This window comes from Poecilia reticulata, linkage group LG4 (assembly GCF_000633615.1).
Source record: "Poecilia reticulata strain Guanapo linkage group LG4, Guppy_female_1.0+MT, whole genome shotgun sequence".
NCBI classification, from domain to species: Eukaryota; Metazoa; Chordata; class Actinopteri; order Cyprinodontiformes; family Poeciliidae; genus Poecilia; species Poecilia reticulata.
In genome coordinates, this window is record NC_024334.1 from 14,224,246 (window position 1) to 14,243,615 (window position 19,370).

Here is a 19,370-nt window from a genome sequence, read left to right on the forward strand (position 1 = left end):
GGATGGATGNGATGGATGGATGGATGGATGGATGGATGGATGGATGGATGGATGGATGGATGGATGGATGGATGGATGGATGGATGGATGGATGGATGGATGGATTACTAGTTTACCTCTTTCACACATAATTGTACAAAAAAATACCCTAAACAGCTGTTCAGTTCAATGGAATACAGGATTTAGTACTGTTAGCGGCAGAGCACCTATTTGTTTCAGATCACACTCCCACACACTCTGGAATGTGGGGATGGAAGATAAATTCTTTCTTTATGTATTGTAAATTGACTAAATTTATAGTGTGTTCTTCTGGTCACACTAGAGTCTTGGTTTCCAAATCGCATTCACAAATGTTCCCACATTCTTACAGCGATAAAGCAGATCTGGAGGCAGTCTGGGGTTAAGGACCTCTACCAGCGGCACAGATGGCGAGAACACTAATCTTCCCACTGAACCAGTTTAATTCAATATCATATACTTACTGAGCCTTTGTTTTATTGAACTAGGGAAATCATTTTCTAAAAGCAAACGTTCAGAAAATCACAATATCGCCCCCCGGGAGGTGTTTACAGGATAACAGGTAGATATTGGGCGCTAGCGCCAATATCTACAGAAATAACAATTGCAGCACGGTCTTTTTGGTAACATCTGCTTCCTTGCTTCATATTTCTCTCTGTAGCCTAAAGATTTATAATTTTCTGGGATTTTTGAAGCTATTTTGGTCCTCAGATAATAAAGCGATAAGTAGATAGATCTGGGATTTAGGAAATATTGATGCATGTTCCATTACGTTTGCTTATCAGTTGGACTAAAGCATAAATGGAAACACAGGTTAACAGAGGAAATTCTCATTTGGCAGCTTTGAATCACCTGCCTTATCTGTTTCTCTGATCTCTCTATTACAGACTCATTGGGGGGAGCTTAGTAGCTAGGTTGATATGCAAAATAAATATTTTACCATAACAAGAAGGACACTACAATTAAATGATGTGGAAAGGCATAACTTCCTTTTAGATACCTCTTTTTATGGCTGTTTTGCTAAATATAAATGTCTCAAAATAACATTTTCCTAAATTAATCTGTGCATTCTGGACTTACCTACTCCAATGTGGTTAGATGGATAAAGAACAGTAATCCCAGATTCCAAGGCACCTGACACTATTTAGTGTTCAGAGAAAACAAAAACAAAAAAATGGATGGAAATGGGGGAAATGATACAGTCACAGATCCAAGTGAAATGTTGTTAACTGGGCAAAGTTGAGAGTTGAGATAGTTTTTAATGTTGCCCATGATGGCATCGATAGCTGTAGATTATTTGTCCCTTTGCTTCAGTTCAGGTGCCAAAGAACAACAAGTGCCATCTCTAGTCCATTAGAAGCCCCAGTTCATATCACGTACTCCCAGTCATTCCAGTACAATCCAAACATGTGGACAGATTGAGTTACAGACCATCCTTAACTCTGGTTATAATGCTGTATAGTGCAATTCAGTTCATAATGCCAATTTAGAGAAATGTATCTAAGAAAGCTCAGCAAATTGTATCTAGTCAATGTCAATTTTATTTAAAAACAAATAACTGCACCAACATACTGTACAGTATTCATAAAAACACATAAAATGAAACTCAATAAATTAAACAGACAGTACAGGTAAATGGCAATGTCTTATGTAAATGCCAAAGAATGATTTGAAGTGTTCCAGACTATGTGTAGACCTAATGTTAAAGGGTAAGTTATTCCACAGACTAAGACCAGTAGCAGTAAATGTCCCAGTCTCCTCTACTCTTCGGTCTGGTTCTGGAAACATTGACTCTTTTCACATCATACTTAAAGCAGTGTCTGCTTTAAATATTGATATATGTCTTCATGAATGTTTAGTGGAATTCTAAGGCCTATAAATTGTTTGCAGGTCATATTTCCCACATTTTACATTGTTTGGGTGTGTGCCTTATTATGTAGGCTGGTGGTAGGCTGCGCTCCACCACCAGCTAGCAGACAGTGTAATTAAAGCATACATGACTGAGTGTATGCAAAACGTCTGAGTGCCAGCGCAGTCTGTGTGTGCTGGCTTGTCATGCAGCCCTAACACATCCTGACAGGCCAACATGCATCTAATTCGATACGCTGGTGGATCCTGTAAGGGCTGAGACTCATTTAAAAGGAATGTACAGAGACATGTATACTCATATACCCACACTTACACATTCAGCTGCAACCAACATACCAGGATGGAAAATATACAGATATAAATGTGTGCCGAAGGAAAGATAAATAGATTTGAAGGTGTGTTCTCTGATATGTGCTTGTGGTTTATCCTGATGTCATTTCTGTTCCACTTCAGTCCAAAAGGCTTTTGTCTAAGGAGATCTTTTTCCTTCTTGTTGGAACGCTAAACCAAAGAATTTTTGATAAAAGTGTGGAAGAAAAGTAATGAGGTCTTGAGGTCCTCTTCAGGGAAACATGCATTTTAGAAATGTTGTAAAAGATAAACAGGAGTTAAAAAAATTGCTCTAGTCTACATATCATTGTATCACTTTATACCCAATGATTTAATGCTGAACTAACTGTTAAATGAACAGCATTATGGCTCTGTTACATTGGCCACAGTGCTGGAAAGGAACTCGAGTCAATCTAATGGTGATCCATTCCATCAGAGTATTATATAAATGTTGTCTTGTGCATCTTTATAAATGTCATTCTTGAGCATTTAGGACCATGTGGTAATGATGGTGAATGGACTTTATGTGAATATTGCATGAGCTTGTGGATGTCCTGTAGTGAATATTAGAGTGGAGCTCATAGAGTGGTACATAATGACCAACGATGAGGTCCAAATACTCTGGCTCAGTAATGACACCACTTTCACTTGTACAATGGCCTTAATTAAAGTGGTAATGGGACCCGGCTCTGATTTCTCCCAGCTTGCTTTGGCCACTGGGATTCTGTAACAGCAGAACAAACTGCTTCAGTTTGTCACTGAGGACCACCCAGATGTAAACATTTGAAACCGGAGAAAGACAGAATGAGAAAATAAAATGTGTATTAAAGAAACCAAGACTGGGAGATGAGAGGAAGGAAACAAAATGTTTTGAACCCAAACCCTATTGATCCATGCAATGTTACTGTCGTTCTTTATCTGAGCGTTCCCAACTCTTCGTCTCCTCTTTCTCCATCATTTTACCCCCACTGTCAAATTCTAATTCAACTTTTTTTTTTATACTCTCTCTGTTTCTCTCTCTTACTTTTTTGTGCCCCAAGGTATAATCAAATAACTGCCAGAAAGATTAAGTGTGCCAGGAACAGGATTGCAGTGCAGAGGATAGAAGCATTCTCTTATGTTTCATAGATACTCAGTGATTAATAACAACAACCTGACAGACTTAGCTGCAGGGGTTTAGCTAAATAAAGTTGGCAGTGTATTGCTTGAGGAATCGATTGGGTCGTCTTGTACATGACAATGACAACAGTATGACAGGATGTAAAATTATAGGAGTTTACCTGTATATATTAAATCCATTTTTTTGTCCCTCTCTCCTTACATTTGTCCACCTGTTTACAACTGAATTCAGATGAGCAGAAGTAGAGTTAACAGGACCTGGGAGGAAACCCAGATATTTTCTCCCCACTGACTCTCTTCAACTTCATGTAGTTTAAGATGCCAAGTGTGGCATCCCCTTAAATGGTGAGCGTTATTCAATATCTACATTATCTTAGTACCTGTTAGTGATTTATTTAGTGAGTAACTAATGGTAGAAACTGAATAATAGGATATTTTATTAAAAGTTGCTGTTTGTGTGAGGAACCAGGCAACCAATTCTAATGCCACCCTGGGAAACTACCTTCTTGCCCATGTTAAAAACCATCACTGTGTCTGAGAAGACGAACATGTCTGCGTTGTTTATGTAAATTCATAGACAAGGCTATTCAGCAAAATGTGCTTTATGTCTTCCGTTTGACATATTTTGGGCATGATCCCTTAGTAACAGCAAACTGAAAGGCTAAAACAAACCCACCACAAAGTGCGGTGAGCTCCTCCTCCTGGTGGCAGCAGACTCTGTTCTAATCTAAATATGTCCACTGATAAATTAGGCTGTCTTCCCTCATAAATGCCTCATTTTCCTACTTTTGATTCATCACAGTTTCTTCCATATCAGCTGAATGGACCCATACAGACCTTTCCAGAGACGCAGCTCATCACCCGGAATTTGAAGCCTTCCTCAACTGTTGCTAATGCAGCATTAAATGTCAATGTCAGCCAATCAAGAATGTGCAAGTACCCATTGAGAACGACTAATTGTAATGTTCGCAGTATTTTTAAACTTTACCTTGCAATCACCGTAATGATGGATACAGTGATTGCCTCTGTGATTACTGTAAAGCTCCATTCTAAGCTATTATCACCCTGTCATTTGAAGAGAGCCTTGATAATGCAAAACCTCAGATTGCACTGAGTGTTGGTCTTAATTTCCACAATATCTATGAGAGACAGGCACTGAATGGTAAAGGTCACGGGAAGAGTTGTGTTACACAAGCATAGATGGTTTGATGCATTGGTATTGATTTAGTCAGTAATGTTACTTCAACCATGTTTTAACACTGAGGTTGGATATGGAAGTAACTTCCCAATTTGTTCACTCATTCATTAAAAACATGTCAGTGGAGGTTGATGTTTGCAGTTGAAATGCTAATAATTTCCCCATGTTTCTAATGAGGTAGCACATGACTATATATTTCAAAATATCAGACCGCAGGGCCCAGAAATATCCTCCAGTAAAGTTTGTGTTTTGCCTCTCAGGAGATTTAGTACAGAGCTGTGTTTTATTGTCTCACTACTGAAATGTCTAACCTCACACAGGTTGTTACATTTTGATAGTTTTCAGTCGGATTGATTCTTGTGCGGCTGAAAATGTTCAAATCCCTGCAGCTGAGTTACTCTTGTGTCCAGAAGTTTACATACGCTCAATAAAAAGTCATACACCTTTTTCTCTCACCGAGTACGGTTAAATCAGACCCTTCCCTTGTTTCAAGTCAGTTAGAATGATCAAAATGATTTCTATTTGCTACAATAATGAAAGAATATGTCAGAGATTTATTTATTTGTGGTGTCTTTTAAAGGCAGTTGATTATTTGGGGATATCCGATCAAAAGGGCTGACACTTTTCAGATGTTAATTGGTAAAAACAAAATGGAAACCATGTATAATTTCTTTTCACTTCATAGTCAAAAATTGTTTAACTAATTTGAATAAAAAGCTGAGCTTGACTGCATTGATAGATTACTAATTGGAATTTATATATGACTGGATTGAATTAACTTTTAATGGTAAAGTCCCTTAAGATGACGTGTTGTGCCTTGGCGCTGTGTTTATAAACTGAATGTGTAGTTGCCATAAGAGCTCCCAGCAAAGATTTGATCTGAAAACAGATCACACACACACACCAGAATTCCAACAAATACAGTTGAAATTCTGTGAGTGACAGAACTGGAAAATTAATCCAGAGAATGATTTTGTATATTTCATTTGAAACAGCTTATTTTCTACCAACAAAGAATGCACCTTAACTGTACTCTGTATTGAGCTCCATTTCCTGTTTACTATTGCCATTTTTAGCATCAATTTTTGATTAAATTAAACTGCATAGCCTGGTTGGAGAAGGAAAATTAGCTAATTTGCATTTTCTTTTTTTACATTTTAATGTTACTTAAAATCCACATAATTGAGTAGAAATGTAGCTGGTGTCTTTGATGTTCTCAAAAGGCTTTTTGACCCAAATCTGCGGTGGCCCTGAGGTGCAAACCACTTCAACAAATTCAAAAACATAACATTAAGAAAGCGCAATTGCAAATTACAAAAACACAACATTGATAAAGCACAATTATAACTTACAAAAACGCTACAACATTAACAAAATGGAAAGGGTATGTGGCAGTTGGAGACCTGTCCTGAAGCATAAAACTCAAGAAGCAGACGCTGCAGTGGGTGAAGATGAGCAAGATGGTGGACAACTTCTCAGATGTGTTTTTAAAAGTTAAAATCATTTTCTAGCCTGTTACTTACCAAGTAATTCTTATTATTTTGTGATAAGTGAAAACCTTGGTTTTGTGGAAGGGAGGTGCAATCAGATTTTTACCTCAGACTCCTGGTTTTCCCTGGTCCAACCTTGGTAATGTCCTGAAGCATAAAACTCAAGAAGCAGACGCTGCAGTGGGTGAAGGTGAACAAGAGAGAACTTCTCAAATATTTGAAAAGCCAGGGCACGATATTGTCTCAGCACACGTCTTCAGTCAGATCATTTTTAATTTGCCGGAGGACATTTAATAGAATGAAAAGAACCACAAAGTTTTTATTATAACTCGTTTAGTTTAATGCTTTCTACTAGCAAATTTACACACATTTCTCCTCCTCTTAATAAAGTATAATGGTACATGAGCACACCCCATTAATATTTATGAACTTACCAAATGCTTAAGAGGGCAGTGTGGTAATGGAGCCCCTCCAACGGGAAAGCTTTGGAACTTTTAGTGGTTCTGTTGGTGTCGGGGCAGGGATGGCGTTGAGCTGGTGGTTAAAGCAAATCAAGGCCTAGAAATGTTGAACAACATTAAACACAAACTATTAATGAGAAGGACTGAACACTTTTAGGGGGTTTGGACTACAGCTGACATCCTCTGGCGTAACCTAAGAGACATTTTTTAAAAGTTAGCTACACAGCGACAATATTTTTTCACATTTTGTCACATGACAGAGACTTCAGTTTATAACATTTTAGATCATCCTTTTCTTCCATGATCTATGTGTCATCTTCATGCCTCACAGTCAATGGGATGGCCCCCATTAAAGTTAAGTCACTTCACCAATATTATGTTCCTGATTTACCTCACCAACTTTTAGCAATTATGAACCATAAGGGACAATAAGAGATTGCAGAATTAGTGTGATATAACACAGAGTGAGGACAGCTTCAGGGGTCCACAGGCATAGAAGGGCTGGTTAGAGTTGACAGGAAGAAAGATGCAGCAACATACTGAACAAATCTGGATTTTAAAAAACTGTTTAAACTACAAAAGACTTAAGTTTCCATGTCCTAGAAGGGCCTAACCAAAGTAAAGACATAAATCCAACTGAGAATTTGAGCACAATGGGTCTTCATCCAGTCTGATTCAATTGTACCCATTTAAAAGGAAAAAAAAAGTGTAATTTTGTCACATATATCATGAAGTGCACCTGTCTTGTCATGTTGTGAGTGGTGTTGATTTAGAACCCAAATGCAGAAAGGCAGAGGCATTGAGTACATGAATAAAGCCATGACATCATTATCTGGAATTTTCAATGTTACTTAGAAGCACAGTGATGGTACGGTATGTTGAAGCTTCTGACTGAAGAAAGTAATTTAAAATGGCGTCTTTGTGTGATATTTAGAGAAAGGAATAACTGTGGTGATTCTAATTGACCTAAAACAGTAAAGCATTCACATTAATGTCAGACAGTGAGAAACTGAAGGTTTACAGTGTATGTAAGGTCATACACTGTAATGTACGTTTTCAAGATAAAATGCCAACAAAATGACTTCAAACAATGTAAAATGTTGAGCTTCAATAATATTTATTGACTGTGAACAGCTTGACTTTTCACTTTGGCAGCTTTAATATTTTTTCTGTTTAGTTACTTAGCATTCACAAACACAGATATCTTTAAAAAATGATCGTCCAAAACGGATATCTATGTTTAGACTCCGAATTGTTTACAATTGGCAGGTGTTAGGGAAGTCGCTCTATCTGTTGTTTTCAGCTTAGCTTCCAAGCTTGACTGGCTGTCCAAGCTCCAGCTCCAGCAGAGTTTTAAACACACAGTTTTACAGTGAGAAAATCCAATTACATTCAGCACCTGGAAAGACAGGGAGAAGGGAGATGGACAGATGGGATCCTCACTAAGAAACGAGAGGCAGAGAAAAAAAATCAATGGCAACCCAGCTCAGGTGGAACTAAGCTCAGCGATGCAGCGCCTCTCCTCGCTCTGCACCCATTCTGTGATGAAAGTGGATGTTTGTCTGGGTGTTCATTTTACAAGGATTCACTACATTAACCTCATGAACACTCAAAGATTTTTTAATCATCCCTTTTTTGTCTTTTACTCTTCCTTCCCTTTGTTCTTTCTAATGTTTTCTCTCTCCTTCGCTCAACTGCTTCTTTCCTGAGTATCAGCTGAACTGTCTGTTTTCCCCTGTTTTCCTCTGCCACATATGATTTTAAAGTATTTCTCCAATATATTAACTAAGCTCTTAGCTTATGTATTTCTGGACGCATGCAACCGTTTCCTTGTATGTTTTAACTGATGTGAATATCTGAGAATTTGTTAGGCCTCACAAGCAGTTAGTCAATAACAACGTTGTAGTTTTTATTCATTTTATTCTTTGTTTTATTTTTTAGAAATCGTAATATTGGATAAAGACAACCTTAGTCAAAACAAAGGTTGTCTTTCAAATTATGTAAAATTAAATAAAAAATAAAAAAAATAAAATGCTCACTTTAATTTCATAACTCAGCTTAATAAAGTCACCAAATAAACACGTCATGTGGGACAAAACCAGGTAGAACTAAAGCATCAATTTAGAGTCGTTGAAAGTTGCAAACTTTCTGCAAGGAAAAAGTGGAAATCCCTTTATTTTGAAAATAGATTATAAGTTCATTATTATCAATGCAGCATCTCCAAAACATTAGCAAAGCTTGGAATTAAAACTGACAGAGTAGATATGCATCCATTTAATGAAATTAGATTTAAAAAACAAAATCCTTTGAGCTCAAAAGATGAAACAGATTTTAGACGTTTTGGGTGAAACAAAAAAAATCCCCTTTTTCTGTGGGGAAAGGGAGATTTTCTGTTTTCACAAATGTCAAAATGTGTTTTAGAGAATCTCAGTCCTATTCCAGTTTGATAATTTTTTTATTTTAGATTTTAAACTAAACATGACAAAATGCCTAAGTTTAGCACCAATGGGAAGCTCTGCAACTCTTGGTCATCAGCTGAAGTTTCATGTTTACCACAGCTTGCAAGAAATTTGGCCATTGCATTTTAAAACATTGCTTAGCATTGTTTTAAAGAAAAAATGCTGCAGTTATTTTCATGCAACACATGCAGAACATTTTGATACAGTGAGAAAGTCAACAAGTTGCATGTGATCCTTTACATCATTTGAATGTTTACTTGTCAAAAATGTATAAAATCTAAGAAGAAAAGTTCTTTAATTCAAAAATCTAAACTGCTTCCTGTACTGGGAGGACAGTTTTTTCTCTAAATACATTTTGTTTCATTGGTCTGAAGGCAAAAAACGGCTCACAGAGTTGTAAAGACAACCGCCTATATTTAATTTTTCTACAGCTGTAGTCAAGCAGCTGTGTGTCTCGTCATTTTTCCAAATCTATTCAGCCTTCTGGGTCCAAGCAGCAATCTGTCCCAGCAGAAAGAAACTCCTGGAGATGAAGAAAGGGAACCAATTTCATGAGTTGCTGTCATTTTATAGTAACTGAAGGTAACCAATCACTGCTATACATCGGCATCAACAGTCATCACCAGCTCAGCCAGAGTACATGATCTGTTTGACTGCCGCCATGCAGATTGAAATCTGGAGTTACCTCAGTGAGCCCTGAGTCAGTTACCCAGCCAGTGACTCACATGGCTGCTGCTCCATTAGTGACTTCCATGGTCCTTATTACTGATTACTCTGCAAACAGTTGATACGACTGTTTGGTTAGCAGCTGAAAATTGTTGCATCCAATCGTGTTCAGACAGAAAGAAGTCTGTATGCGAGATGAAGCATCTTCAAAAAACCAGACAAGTCCAGCTGCCTTCTACTTTACACTTAGCATTGTGTAGTGGATGACTTACACTCCACGCCAGCGTGTTCCAGGCAGCTACATGTACTTTATACCTAAAAACCTAGAGTTCTCTACTGGAGATTCAAAAAAAGGAAAGCATCAACATATTTTCTAAAACCTTTATGTTGGCTCAATAGACAACTTCAGCCACTTGCTGATCATTTCCACTCAAGCAATCGTACAATTGAACATTTTTCTACAATTATTCACCTGTACAGAATAAGGCCTTTCTTTCTTTTCATGCAAATGCTGAAATATGTCCACAGAGCTGCTGGGTCACAAAGAGCCCTGAGTGGGGCTCAAACAAATAGACATCTGAAGATGTTTTTCCCTCAAGGACAGACGGTTTGATAGAGCTCAGTCCTGAGTGATGAGCAGGATACTTTCATTTGTTCAAACCTGTAATTACTGTCCTTCACTCATTTATTTTCTTCTTACAGAAATGCTAATACTGACATTTTGTATCGCTGTGTATGGTTTTTTTGATGTGATATCAGAGTACATGTCCTTTTGTGCATGCAGCTAATTGGACAAATTAGATTTTTTTTGCCTTGGCCAAGTAAATACGATGCCTATTAGGACTAATGATTATTTTAATCATCAATTATTCTGAGTGTTAATTGGATAAAAAAAATGTCACATTCTGCAGATTTTTATGTAACCACTGTGTTAACATACAAAGAAGTTTTTTTTTCTCCTAAATGTAAAATGTGTATATTTTTTGTACAGTTTTTGCTTCATATGTTCTCTCAGTCTGCTGTTCTTTCAGCAAATTACCTAATTTTCAGTCTGTATTCTCCAGCTAATGATTCATTGATTACTAAATTTGTTTTTCAATAATCGATTCGTCACAATTAATTCAAATAATTGTTTCAGCCCAAATGCTTATTAAGCATAACCAGCTCAGTACTCTTGTTGTATTGTGTTCTCCACACAGCGCTGTCACGCTGCCATAGAGCACCAAGTGGCTGTGGTGGCATAACAAAAAAAAAACAAAACAAGCGGTTAACAGTCATTATAATTAATCAGAATAATTAGTAATGAATCCCTCGAGGACCGTCTTTGGGCTCTCCTGTGTTAAACTATAAGTCATGTTTGATATATTTAGTTTTTTTTATTACAACTAAAAATAACATAGTGACTTGATTGTGCTAAAGAAAATACAACATGCCTGGAAATACATAATACTTCCCGTTTAAATAAAAATGTGTGAAGCATGTTAGTAGATAAAAGCAATACAAAGGTGACAGAAAAAGATGAACTTCCTCCTGCCTTCCTATTTTTAGATACCATCAACATTGTATTGCAGTCCTGCTGGTCCTATTGAAAGAGGAAAGTTGATGACCATTGTAGTGATTTTAATATTTACCTTCTTTAAATAAAACATTTGCTTCAGGTAATTAGCTAATCAACCTCAGTAAGTAGAATAGGTTCTGCTTTTATTCAAATTCAACTAAAACTGAAATAGACGTCATGCACAGAGATCATGATGTGATCTCTTCATTTTTCCAGACCTCAGTAGATCAGTAAGAAACATCAGCAGGGCTGATAGGTGAGTTTTATTTAAGGTATGCAGCTCTCACAATGAGCTAACATTTTCCATGCTTTGATAGCCCGTTTATAACCCAATAGTGATATAACCCAATCTGCTAACTGATTTAGTAGCTTGCTCATATGAACCTCTAATGATATTTGTCTTTGCAATTGTAATTTAAATTCTTACCAGAAAAAAAACTGAAAGGAAAAAAGTAGGCATGAGAGCTGAGATGAAGGCATGGCGTGCTCCTGTTGTGTGAAAGATGAAGTGAGGTGTAGATTAGCAACACAAAGGCCTCTAATGGGAATGAAACTCTGGTGTCTTTGATCTTGGCTAAAGCTCTTTTGTTTAAAACCTTCAGTTCTCCCTGGCCATTCATGGCCCTGTGAAGTATAGAACAGAGTGCTTGATTTGGCCTGCTCTTTAGCACTGCGTGTCTAAGGCTAATGGCTCTGAGCTAGCTGGGAGGGGTGAGCGGGGGTGCTAATCCACAGGTGTGTGCTCAGAGTGAGGCCCTGCAAGTCTGAATACAGCCAAGATGTTCTGACTCGTTTTGGCTTCCTTTCAACACACCAAAGCAGTGTTTGATTGGGATAAGGCTCCGTTACCATAGTAACAACAAAGAATTCAGCCCCCAGTTTGGTTTAATTGTGTTTGCTTATGTATTTTCCATCAGGATCTTTGGTTCATATTCTGTCAATTACTCACACAGCAACACCAAACACACACAAAAAAACGGAACCTCCCCCCCCAATAAAGTAAATAAATAATTTCACAGTCAAGTATGATTATTTATGTTTAAAGATTAAGGTTTTTATTGAAGAGTTTTGTTGATGAGGTCAAATTACCTCTAAAGTGACTGAGATTAGTTTAGACTAATTGACAAAATGCAAAAGCTTTATTTGTATCATGTCTAATGATTCCATTTTGCTCTTCAGACCACCAGTTTCCTGTCAGAGGCCCAATTCTCTGCAAAGTCGCCAGAAACACTCGACCCATTGTTCAAGTTCCACGAAACCATTGCAAAGGTAGGGCTGCTGAGTCTGTCTAATCACTCAAACATCTTTAATTGAATATCTGGTAATTGTAATACTCAGGTGGAGTAAAAGTGTCTTTCTTGGTCATGCAACTGGGAGAAACAAATGCAATAATGTGACTTCATTGTAAAGGAATCCTTAAAATGTGAATTTTACACCCTTTTTCCCAAACACACGCACTGTACCACAGTATCCCACATGACACACACGTTCACACATATACATTGTGAAATAAGAAACAGTTTGACTTCAACATTAAGAACACATTACTATGAGTTGCACTTTTAAACCCCAGCATGGACTGTAGAAGAGCTGGCCCTTTAAATGAGTGTTTTTCAAAGTGGGGGCTGCCAGAGTCACAGTGAGGACCTCAGAAAAATGGAGGGTAGATGATGAATCTTAACCGTTTTATAAAAATGTGTGTCTTCTGTTATTGAATAATTTTTACAAAATAAAAACTAAGTTAAAATAATCAAATGAAATGTTAATTTCTGATTGGCTGCCAGTCATATTCATCAAGCTGTTTTGCTTGCAAAGCAAAAAATGGAAAAGTTTCTGAGGAGAAAAAGATCAAAGGAACCGTCCAGACTTACAAGCTTCCCTCAGAAATCGCTTTCAAAAATCATCCATAGATAATTCACTTTAATTACAGGGTTTTGATTTGTAACAAGTTTCGAAAATAAAACAATTAACTTGTTGGAAGTTAATTCCAGCGACTGGAATCCAGAATTAGCTATAAATGTGACGTCTTAATTCGCCAAACGTTTGGTTTTGTCTAAAGAAGCAAATGTTTGCTGCCAAAACAGCAAACAAGTTAACATGTCAGCTTTTGTAAGGTGCACAGCAAATTCTGAGGGAGTGTTGATGTATTCATTAACAGCTGCTCATTATGCACATCCTTATAAATTAGATGCTTGAGAACATCTTTTATTTACAGTCAGCCTCAAAGCCAGCTTCAGTCAGTCACTTAGTGGAAACAGCAGGGTTATTAGCTAAGTACAGCATAAAACATCCATTTTTATCTCTGTCAGTCAAACCATGTCCTATTTAACAATATAAACTAGAGCTAATATAGGCATTGCAGCAGTTTACTTTTCTCTCCTGTTCAGCAGAGTGGCGGATCTAATTAAAAAAGCTGCAACAACTTTGCTGCAATTCAAAAAGCAGTTCATCCGCCCAAAATGTTTTTGTCTGCAAAATCTAGAAAGATATCACCCGATGGTCAGAATATGATGTGGTTAAAATCTTCTTGTTATTTTCATTGCATGAATAAATTCTCATTTGTCCCGCTTTGACATCTTTATAAAAGTCCAATAAAACACACAGAGCTTACGTAAGCTGTTGTCAAATGAAAATTTCTATCTCATGTAACTGGGCCTTTTTAACATAGCCCTGCCTGTTAAAGAGAACACTCTCATTGCTTATAAATGTCACCAGTTAACAATAGTTATCACCTCTGTGGGAAAGCTGTCAGCGCTTACAAATTACATAAGGCTCTGTGACATTTTCATTATCTTTTATGGAGCCTGGCTCTAAATGAAGACTCTTCAAATTGGTGTCTCTGCCTGGGCAGCGCAAACGTTTAAAATCACTCTTCATTCCACAGGATTTTTTTAAACATGTCATGCCTTCAATAAATTCATAGGTACATAGATTTTAAGAAGAAGCTGATTTATAAAAATAAAGGATTAATTGTCATTTATTTTTGCTACCCAGACAGCCTGCTGAAAATTAAAAAAAAATCTCTAGAACAAATACTGCTTCAAGGAGACTCTCTTTTCTACACTTATAGTCAACAAGGAACAGCAATAATCTGGGTTATTTAACCTGTCTTAAATAAACAAAAAAGGGGGTTTATTTTTCAAAGTCATATTTTCACCATATTTAGCTCTAATCTAAATGGAGCTTAATGGGATAAGCTAAATGTTTAGCTCCAAACTAAATATGTGATAACTAAATATTTAGTTACTAAGCTAAATATTTAGTTTACAAACTAAGTTATTTAGCCTCTATTTAGCTAACATGCAAATTCCTTTGCAAATAACCAGACGTTTGCTACCAAAATAAAATCTGAGTTTTGCTAATGAAATATTTAATTTAAAACTGTAATACTTTTGTGAATACTATGGTGAAAATATGACCTTGAAAAGTAAAGACACATTGATGGACTAAATAACCCAAATTATTGCTGTTTATTTCTGACTGTGTATGGCATCACATATCAAAACCCCTAAAATCCAGCGTTAAATCAAAAGTTCCAATCAGTCAACAACATAAAAAATCGTTGACGATCGAGTATTGATATAAACAGGTTTTACAATTCTTAAAACTTCATTCTATTTAATCATTTTAAAACCACAAACAAACCTTTGTGGGTTTTATTGTGATTTTGTGTGACAGACCTAAATGAAGTAGTTCACAATTTTGAGACATAAAGAAAATAATGCCTCAAATACAACCTTTCAAATCTTTAAAATTGGTTCAGTCCACAAATCTGGCCTGTCTGGAAACTGTTGGAAGAAAGACTTAAAGATTCAATGTAAAAGTTTCCCTGCAAGCCTTGCAGAGGACGCTTCAAAGATATGGAAGAAGGTCTGTGTGCCTGGTGTAATACATGGTGGTGGCAGCGTCATGCTTTTTGATGGGAAGATAGATGGAACTAAATAGATGTAAACACTAATATCTTTTTCCTGAACATTCCTAAGGATTTATTTTCATCAGAACTGTTCATTATCATTCCTTTGTAACCTCAAACATGGCTGTAGTTAAAGTCAGTTATACTGCAGGTGAAAAATAATAAACAGTTTTGACTGCCGTGTGTGTGCGTGTGCATGTGTGTGTCAGCAGAGTACAGTGCTGGCGTTCTGTGTTCTGGCGCCCTTCACATGCAGTCCATCCCTGCTGGATGGTGATTGCTCTTTTAAAAGGCGCCTGGTTGGCAGCTCATTTTTCTCTCCTGATTTGATTCAAACACCCATTTCCTTCATCTGCACAGACAGGTGCAGAAATTCACTGACCTCGAAACAAATATGAAAACTAAGGACGGCTTGTTCTAACTCAACGTGCGCATGCATCACATCTCGGCATGATGCCTCATTTTTCCTCTGTCCTTCTCTGTATTTGTGGGTTGAACGAGTTTGAGTATCAGTGCCACTAAATCAGTGTTCCTCAACCTTTTTGGGCCAGCGCCCCCCTAGCCTTAATCCAGTTCCCTCACCGCCCCCCACCAAGGAATTTGTAGGCGACTTTGCACTGACAAAACATCTACTATCACTATTGTAGATGTTTTGATTTTTATGCTTGTTTCTGTTTTTATCAATAAAAATAATTTCTTAGTTTATTCTTGCATTTTGTTCTTCATTCATTTCCATTTAGTTTCATTTGATTAGTATTATCCTCTCTTGGTTGATTAATGTCCACTTTAGTTTCTTTCCTGTTGCTACATTTATTTTATTATTTATTGACCACCAGTAATCTTCACTCATCACCTGCTGCGCCGCCTAATCGTCATGTGTTTCACATCATGYGTTGATTTTTCACTGTTCAGCGTCGGATTCTCTGTTTTTATGCCATAATTCACATCTAGTTCGTCGCTCCATTTTAAGTCCCACTGTTCCTGTTTCAGATTTTTGCGCACTGTGCGCGTCATTCTTTTTTTTTAAGCCATAAGGTGCAGGGCGGTCAGGAAGAGTATCGATGGGGAAAAGGCAGACTGACATAAACCTTTTAAAACAATGGAAACAATTTCTGCATTCTGATTATTGAAGTTTAAAAATGCTGTGTTGTTCTATCACCCCCATTTCATACCGGACCACTTACAGCACCGGTGTTAACGCTATAAAATAAACGCTCTCTATCGTGGTATCACCCATGGAGGGATTTCTTTATTTAAATGGGTTCGTTTTTCAGAGGGATACACAGTGATGGTATCATGATTTTAGCTACCAGTAGCAGGAGAATGGAGCTGCGCCAAGAAGCTAACAGAAGCTAACAAACACTGAATAGAAGAAGAAGAAGAGCTGCCATCGATACAGTTGCAGCCAAGCATGATTTAATGTTACACAATACAGTTTTACCAAGTTGCTCAAAGTCTAAACTGGCATTGTTGTGCATTTAAGGTGTAAAGTTTACCTCCGGTGGACGGTGACGTGTGTACTGGGAACCTGTCCAGGCTGTACGCCGTCTCTCACATTAAATGTTTGAACTTGTAAAGAAAAATCCAGACCAAATCTGAACAATTCAAGTTTCCATTTGAAATAAGTGAAAAATGTTCCCAATGCATTTGTGTGTACTGAATTAAAAGCTAGTAAGAATCTAACATTAGACGTTTTCATTGTATCAAAACTGAACAAGTATGTTTTTTCAAACCCAAGTCTGTGACAATACAGAGTTCATTTTTACCATTTTGATGACAGTCACTGTGATCATAACTTCTGTGTTCTGTTCTCAGACGGTTTCATTGGTGGCACATTCATTCATTTCCCAAGTACATAATCATCAGCTGCTCTGTAAATAGCTACACACTCCAAACATGATGACCGATTAAAGGTTCATTACGTAGTGATAGCTGTGATGGTTTTTAAACAGGAGTTATTGATGGCAGAGATCCTGTCTGGACTTGACCCCTCTCAAGGTAGCATTTCACTTTAGCATCAGGATTCGGTAAATCTTGATTTATAGTTAATAAAAACACCAAGAGAAACCGCTAGTTAGACAATTGAACAGAAACCCTTCCTAAAAATCCTGAGCTATCCCTTTATGTACATTAATAAAATCCTTCACTGCACTGCTGCTCAGGACAAAGGATATTTCTATTTTGTCTTTTGTAAAAAGCAAGAAGGGAAGCCTCCTACTTTGCTAATAACACACTATAAAGCAGAATATAACTGAACTATAGAAAGAGTGGGTTTTTTTACAGCTACATGTGGCAGTTTGAAGTCAGAGGATAACTTTTTCTCCTCTTTGTATAAATGAGTGACACAGAGAGGACGTTTTGAATAAATGGTTTATGTGGCATTCACCTGTTTCTATGTGTGGGGTCTGTTACGGACTATACTCATGGGTGACTGTGTAAACCTTTTTCTCTGTAGTTCAGTTCTAAATAATAAAATAAATGCATGCAAACACAATTGTTGGATGGATGACCACGTTGCACCTACAGTTGGTGGAGCAGCATGGACAGTGATGTGTCTGCAGGAGGTTTGCAGTTGTTTTCAAGCGTCTTCGCCCACATGAAGCTTAGACAAGTGTAATGAGATCACCTGCTAGTGCTGTCAAACAAGCTGTACGCTGCTCTATTTAGCAGATGAGAGAATATCGTGGATGACAGTGACTGTGTTTATATTCTCAGGACAAGTGGCTTGGAAAAATAATAAGACAAGTATGTGCCACTGGGTTTAGGAGATGAATGGATTGCTGTTCTTTGGGTTGTTATGTGTTTTTCAGGTGTGTAAAGATAAAGATCTTTCTTTGTAGAAGTGCTGGCTGGACAGAACTACTTCATGTAGAGAGAAAAAAATAACAATTTCTCAATGAAAGTCTGATTTCTAATTATTTTTAACCCCCAAAACCAAGATAAAAAACATCCTAGGATACATTTCAGCTGCTATGCTTGTTTACCTCTAAGTTTGACCAAATCTTTGTGTCCTTTTTAAAAATAAAATGAAGGTTTCATGAATCTCAAACTGTATTTTAAAGAATCTCTATTTTTTTTTAAGTATTTGTCTCTCAGTATATTTTATATGTTGAACTAAAGAGAATTAATTGCAGTTCAGATTCATTAGACCTCTTTGAATTTGTTTTTTTAAATTTAGCACTGGTAGGAGCTACAAATTAGAGGCTAATGTTAGCATTATTAGCAGCTAACCATTAGCTAAATATGTGAGGTAAGGAAAGAAGATTATTCAGGCTGATCTTCCCTCTGTCCAGTACTTGTACAGGTGCAGACCCCACATGTCCTGGACACAAATTATTTAGACTTTTACCTTTGCACTGCAGAGTGCTACTTGTGAAAACCTTCTACTTCGCTGTCTCTCCTGTAAGTACAAACGCTGTGTATGCACATATTTATCTTTTATTTGCATCCCGCCTTTTCCAGTAAGCATAGATAGTGCTGATTCTGATTCGGTACTCACACATTTTCAGTATTTTTGACTGTTGCCGATTTTTTTCTTTTCCACTCCACACTCCTAAATTGTTCATATATTTCTAATGGAGCCGTTCACCATTTCATAAATTTCTAGTTTTGTGGCTGATTTTTTGTGGTTTATATTAGTACTGTCTTCCATCGCATGTTTCGTCACAGGCATGCTGCAGTTCCTGCCTCCCTAAGGCGTATGCCGCAACCTACTTTGATAACTCATTTTGTTTTATACGCTACTCATAATCTACTGCAGAAAAAAGTGGATATCTATTTTCAATCAATGCTATGTACTAAATGAAGTCAATAAGTTTATCAATATGTATTTGAGACACAAGCGAATATAAAAAGAATACATTCCAAGTCCTTCTCAAAAAATTAGCATATTGTGATAAAGTTCATTATTTTTCATAATGTAATGATAAAAACTAAACTGTCCTATATTTTAGATGCATTGCACACCAATTGAACTATTTCAGGTCTTTTATTGTTTTAATACTGATGATTTTGGCTACAGCTCATGAAAACCCAAAATTCCTGTCTCAAAAAATTAGCATATTTCATCCGACCAATAAAAGAAATGTGTTTTAATACCAAAAAAGTCAACCTTCAAATAATTATGTTCAGTTATGCACTCAATACTTGGTCAGGAATCCTTTTGCAGCCTTCAGTGGGTCGTGGCATGGAGGCAATCAGCCTGTGGCACTGCTGAGGTGTTATGGAGGCCCAGGATGCTTTGATAGCCTTTAAGCTCATCCAGAGTTTTGGGTCTTGCGTCTCTCAAC

General features: G+C 37.1%; 1 protein-coding gene across 2 annotated transcripts in view; it reads left to right on the top strand.

Moving 5' to 3' along the window:
* naaladl2 (N-acetylated alpha-linked acidic dipeptidase like 2) overlaps positions 1–19,370 on the top strand; it is a 415,941-nt gene that overhangs the window by 333,827 nt on the left and 62,744 nt on the right. For both annotated transcript variants that reach the window (XM_017304561.1, XM_008407820.2), the window contains one exon: positions 12,348–12,437. In XM_017304561.1, coding sequence (XP_017160050.1) covers positions 12,348–12,437 — 90 coding nt within the window. The remainder of the gene's footprint in view (positions 1–12,347; positions 12,438–19,370) is intronic.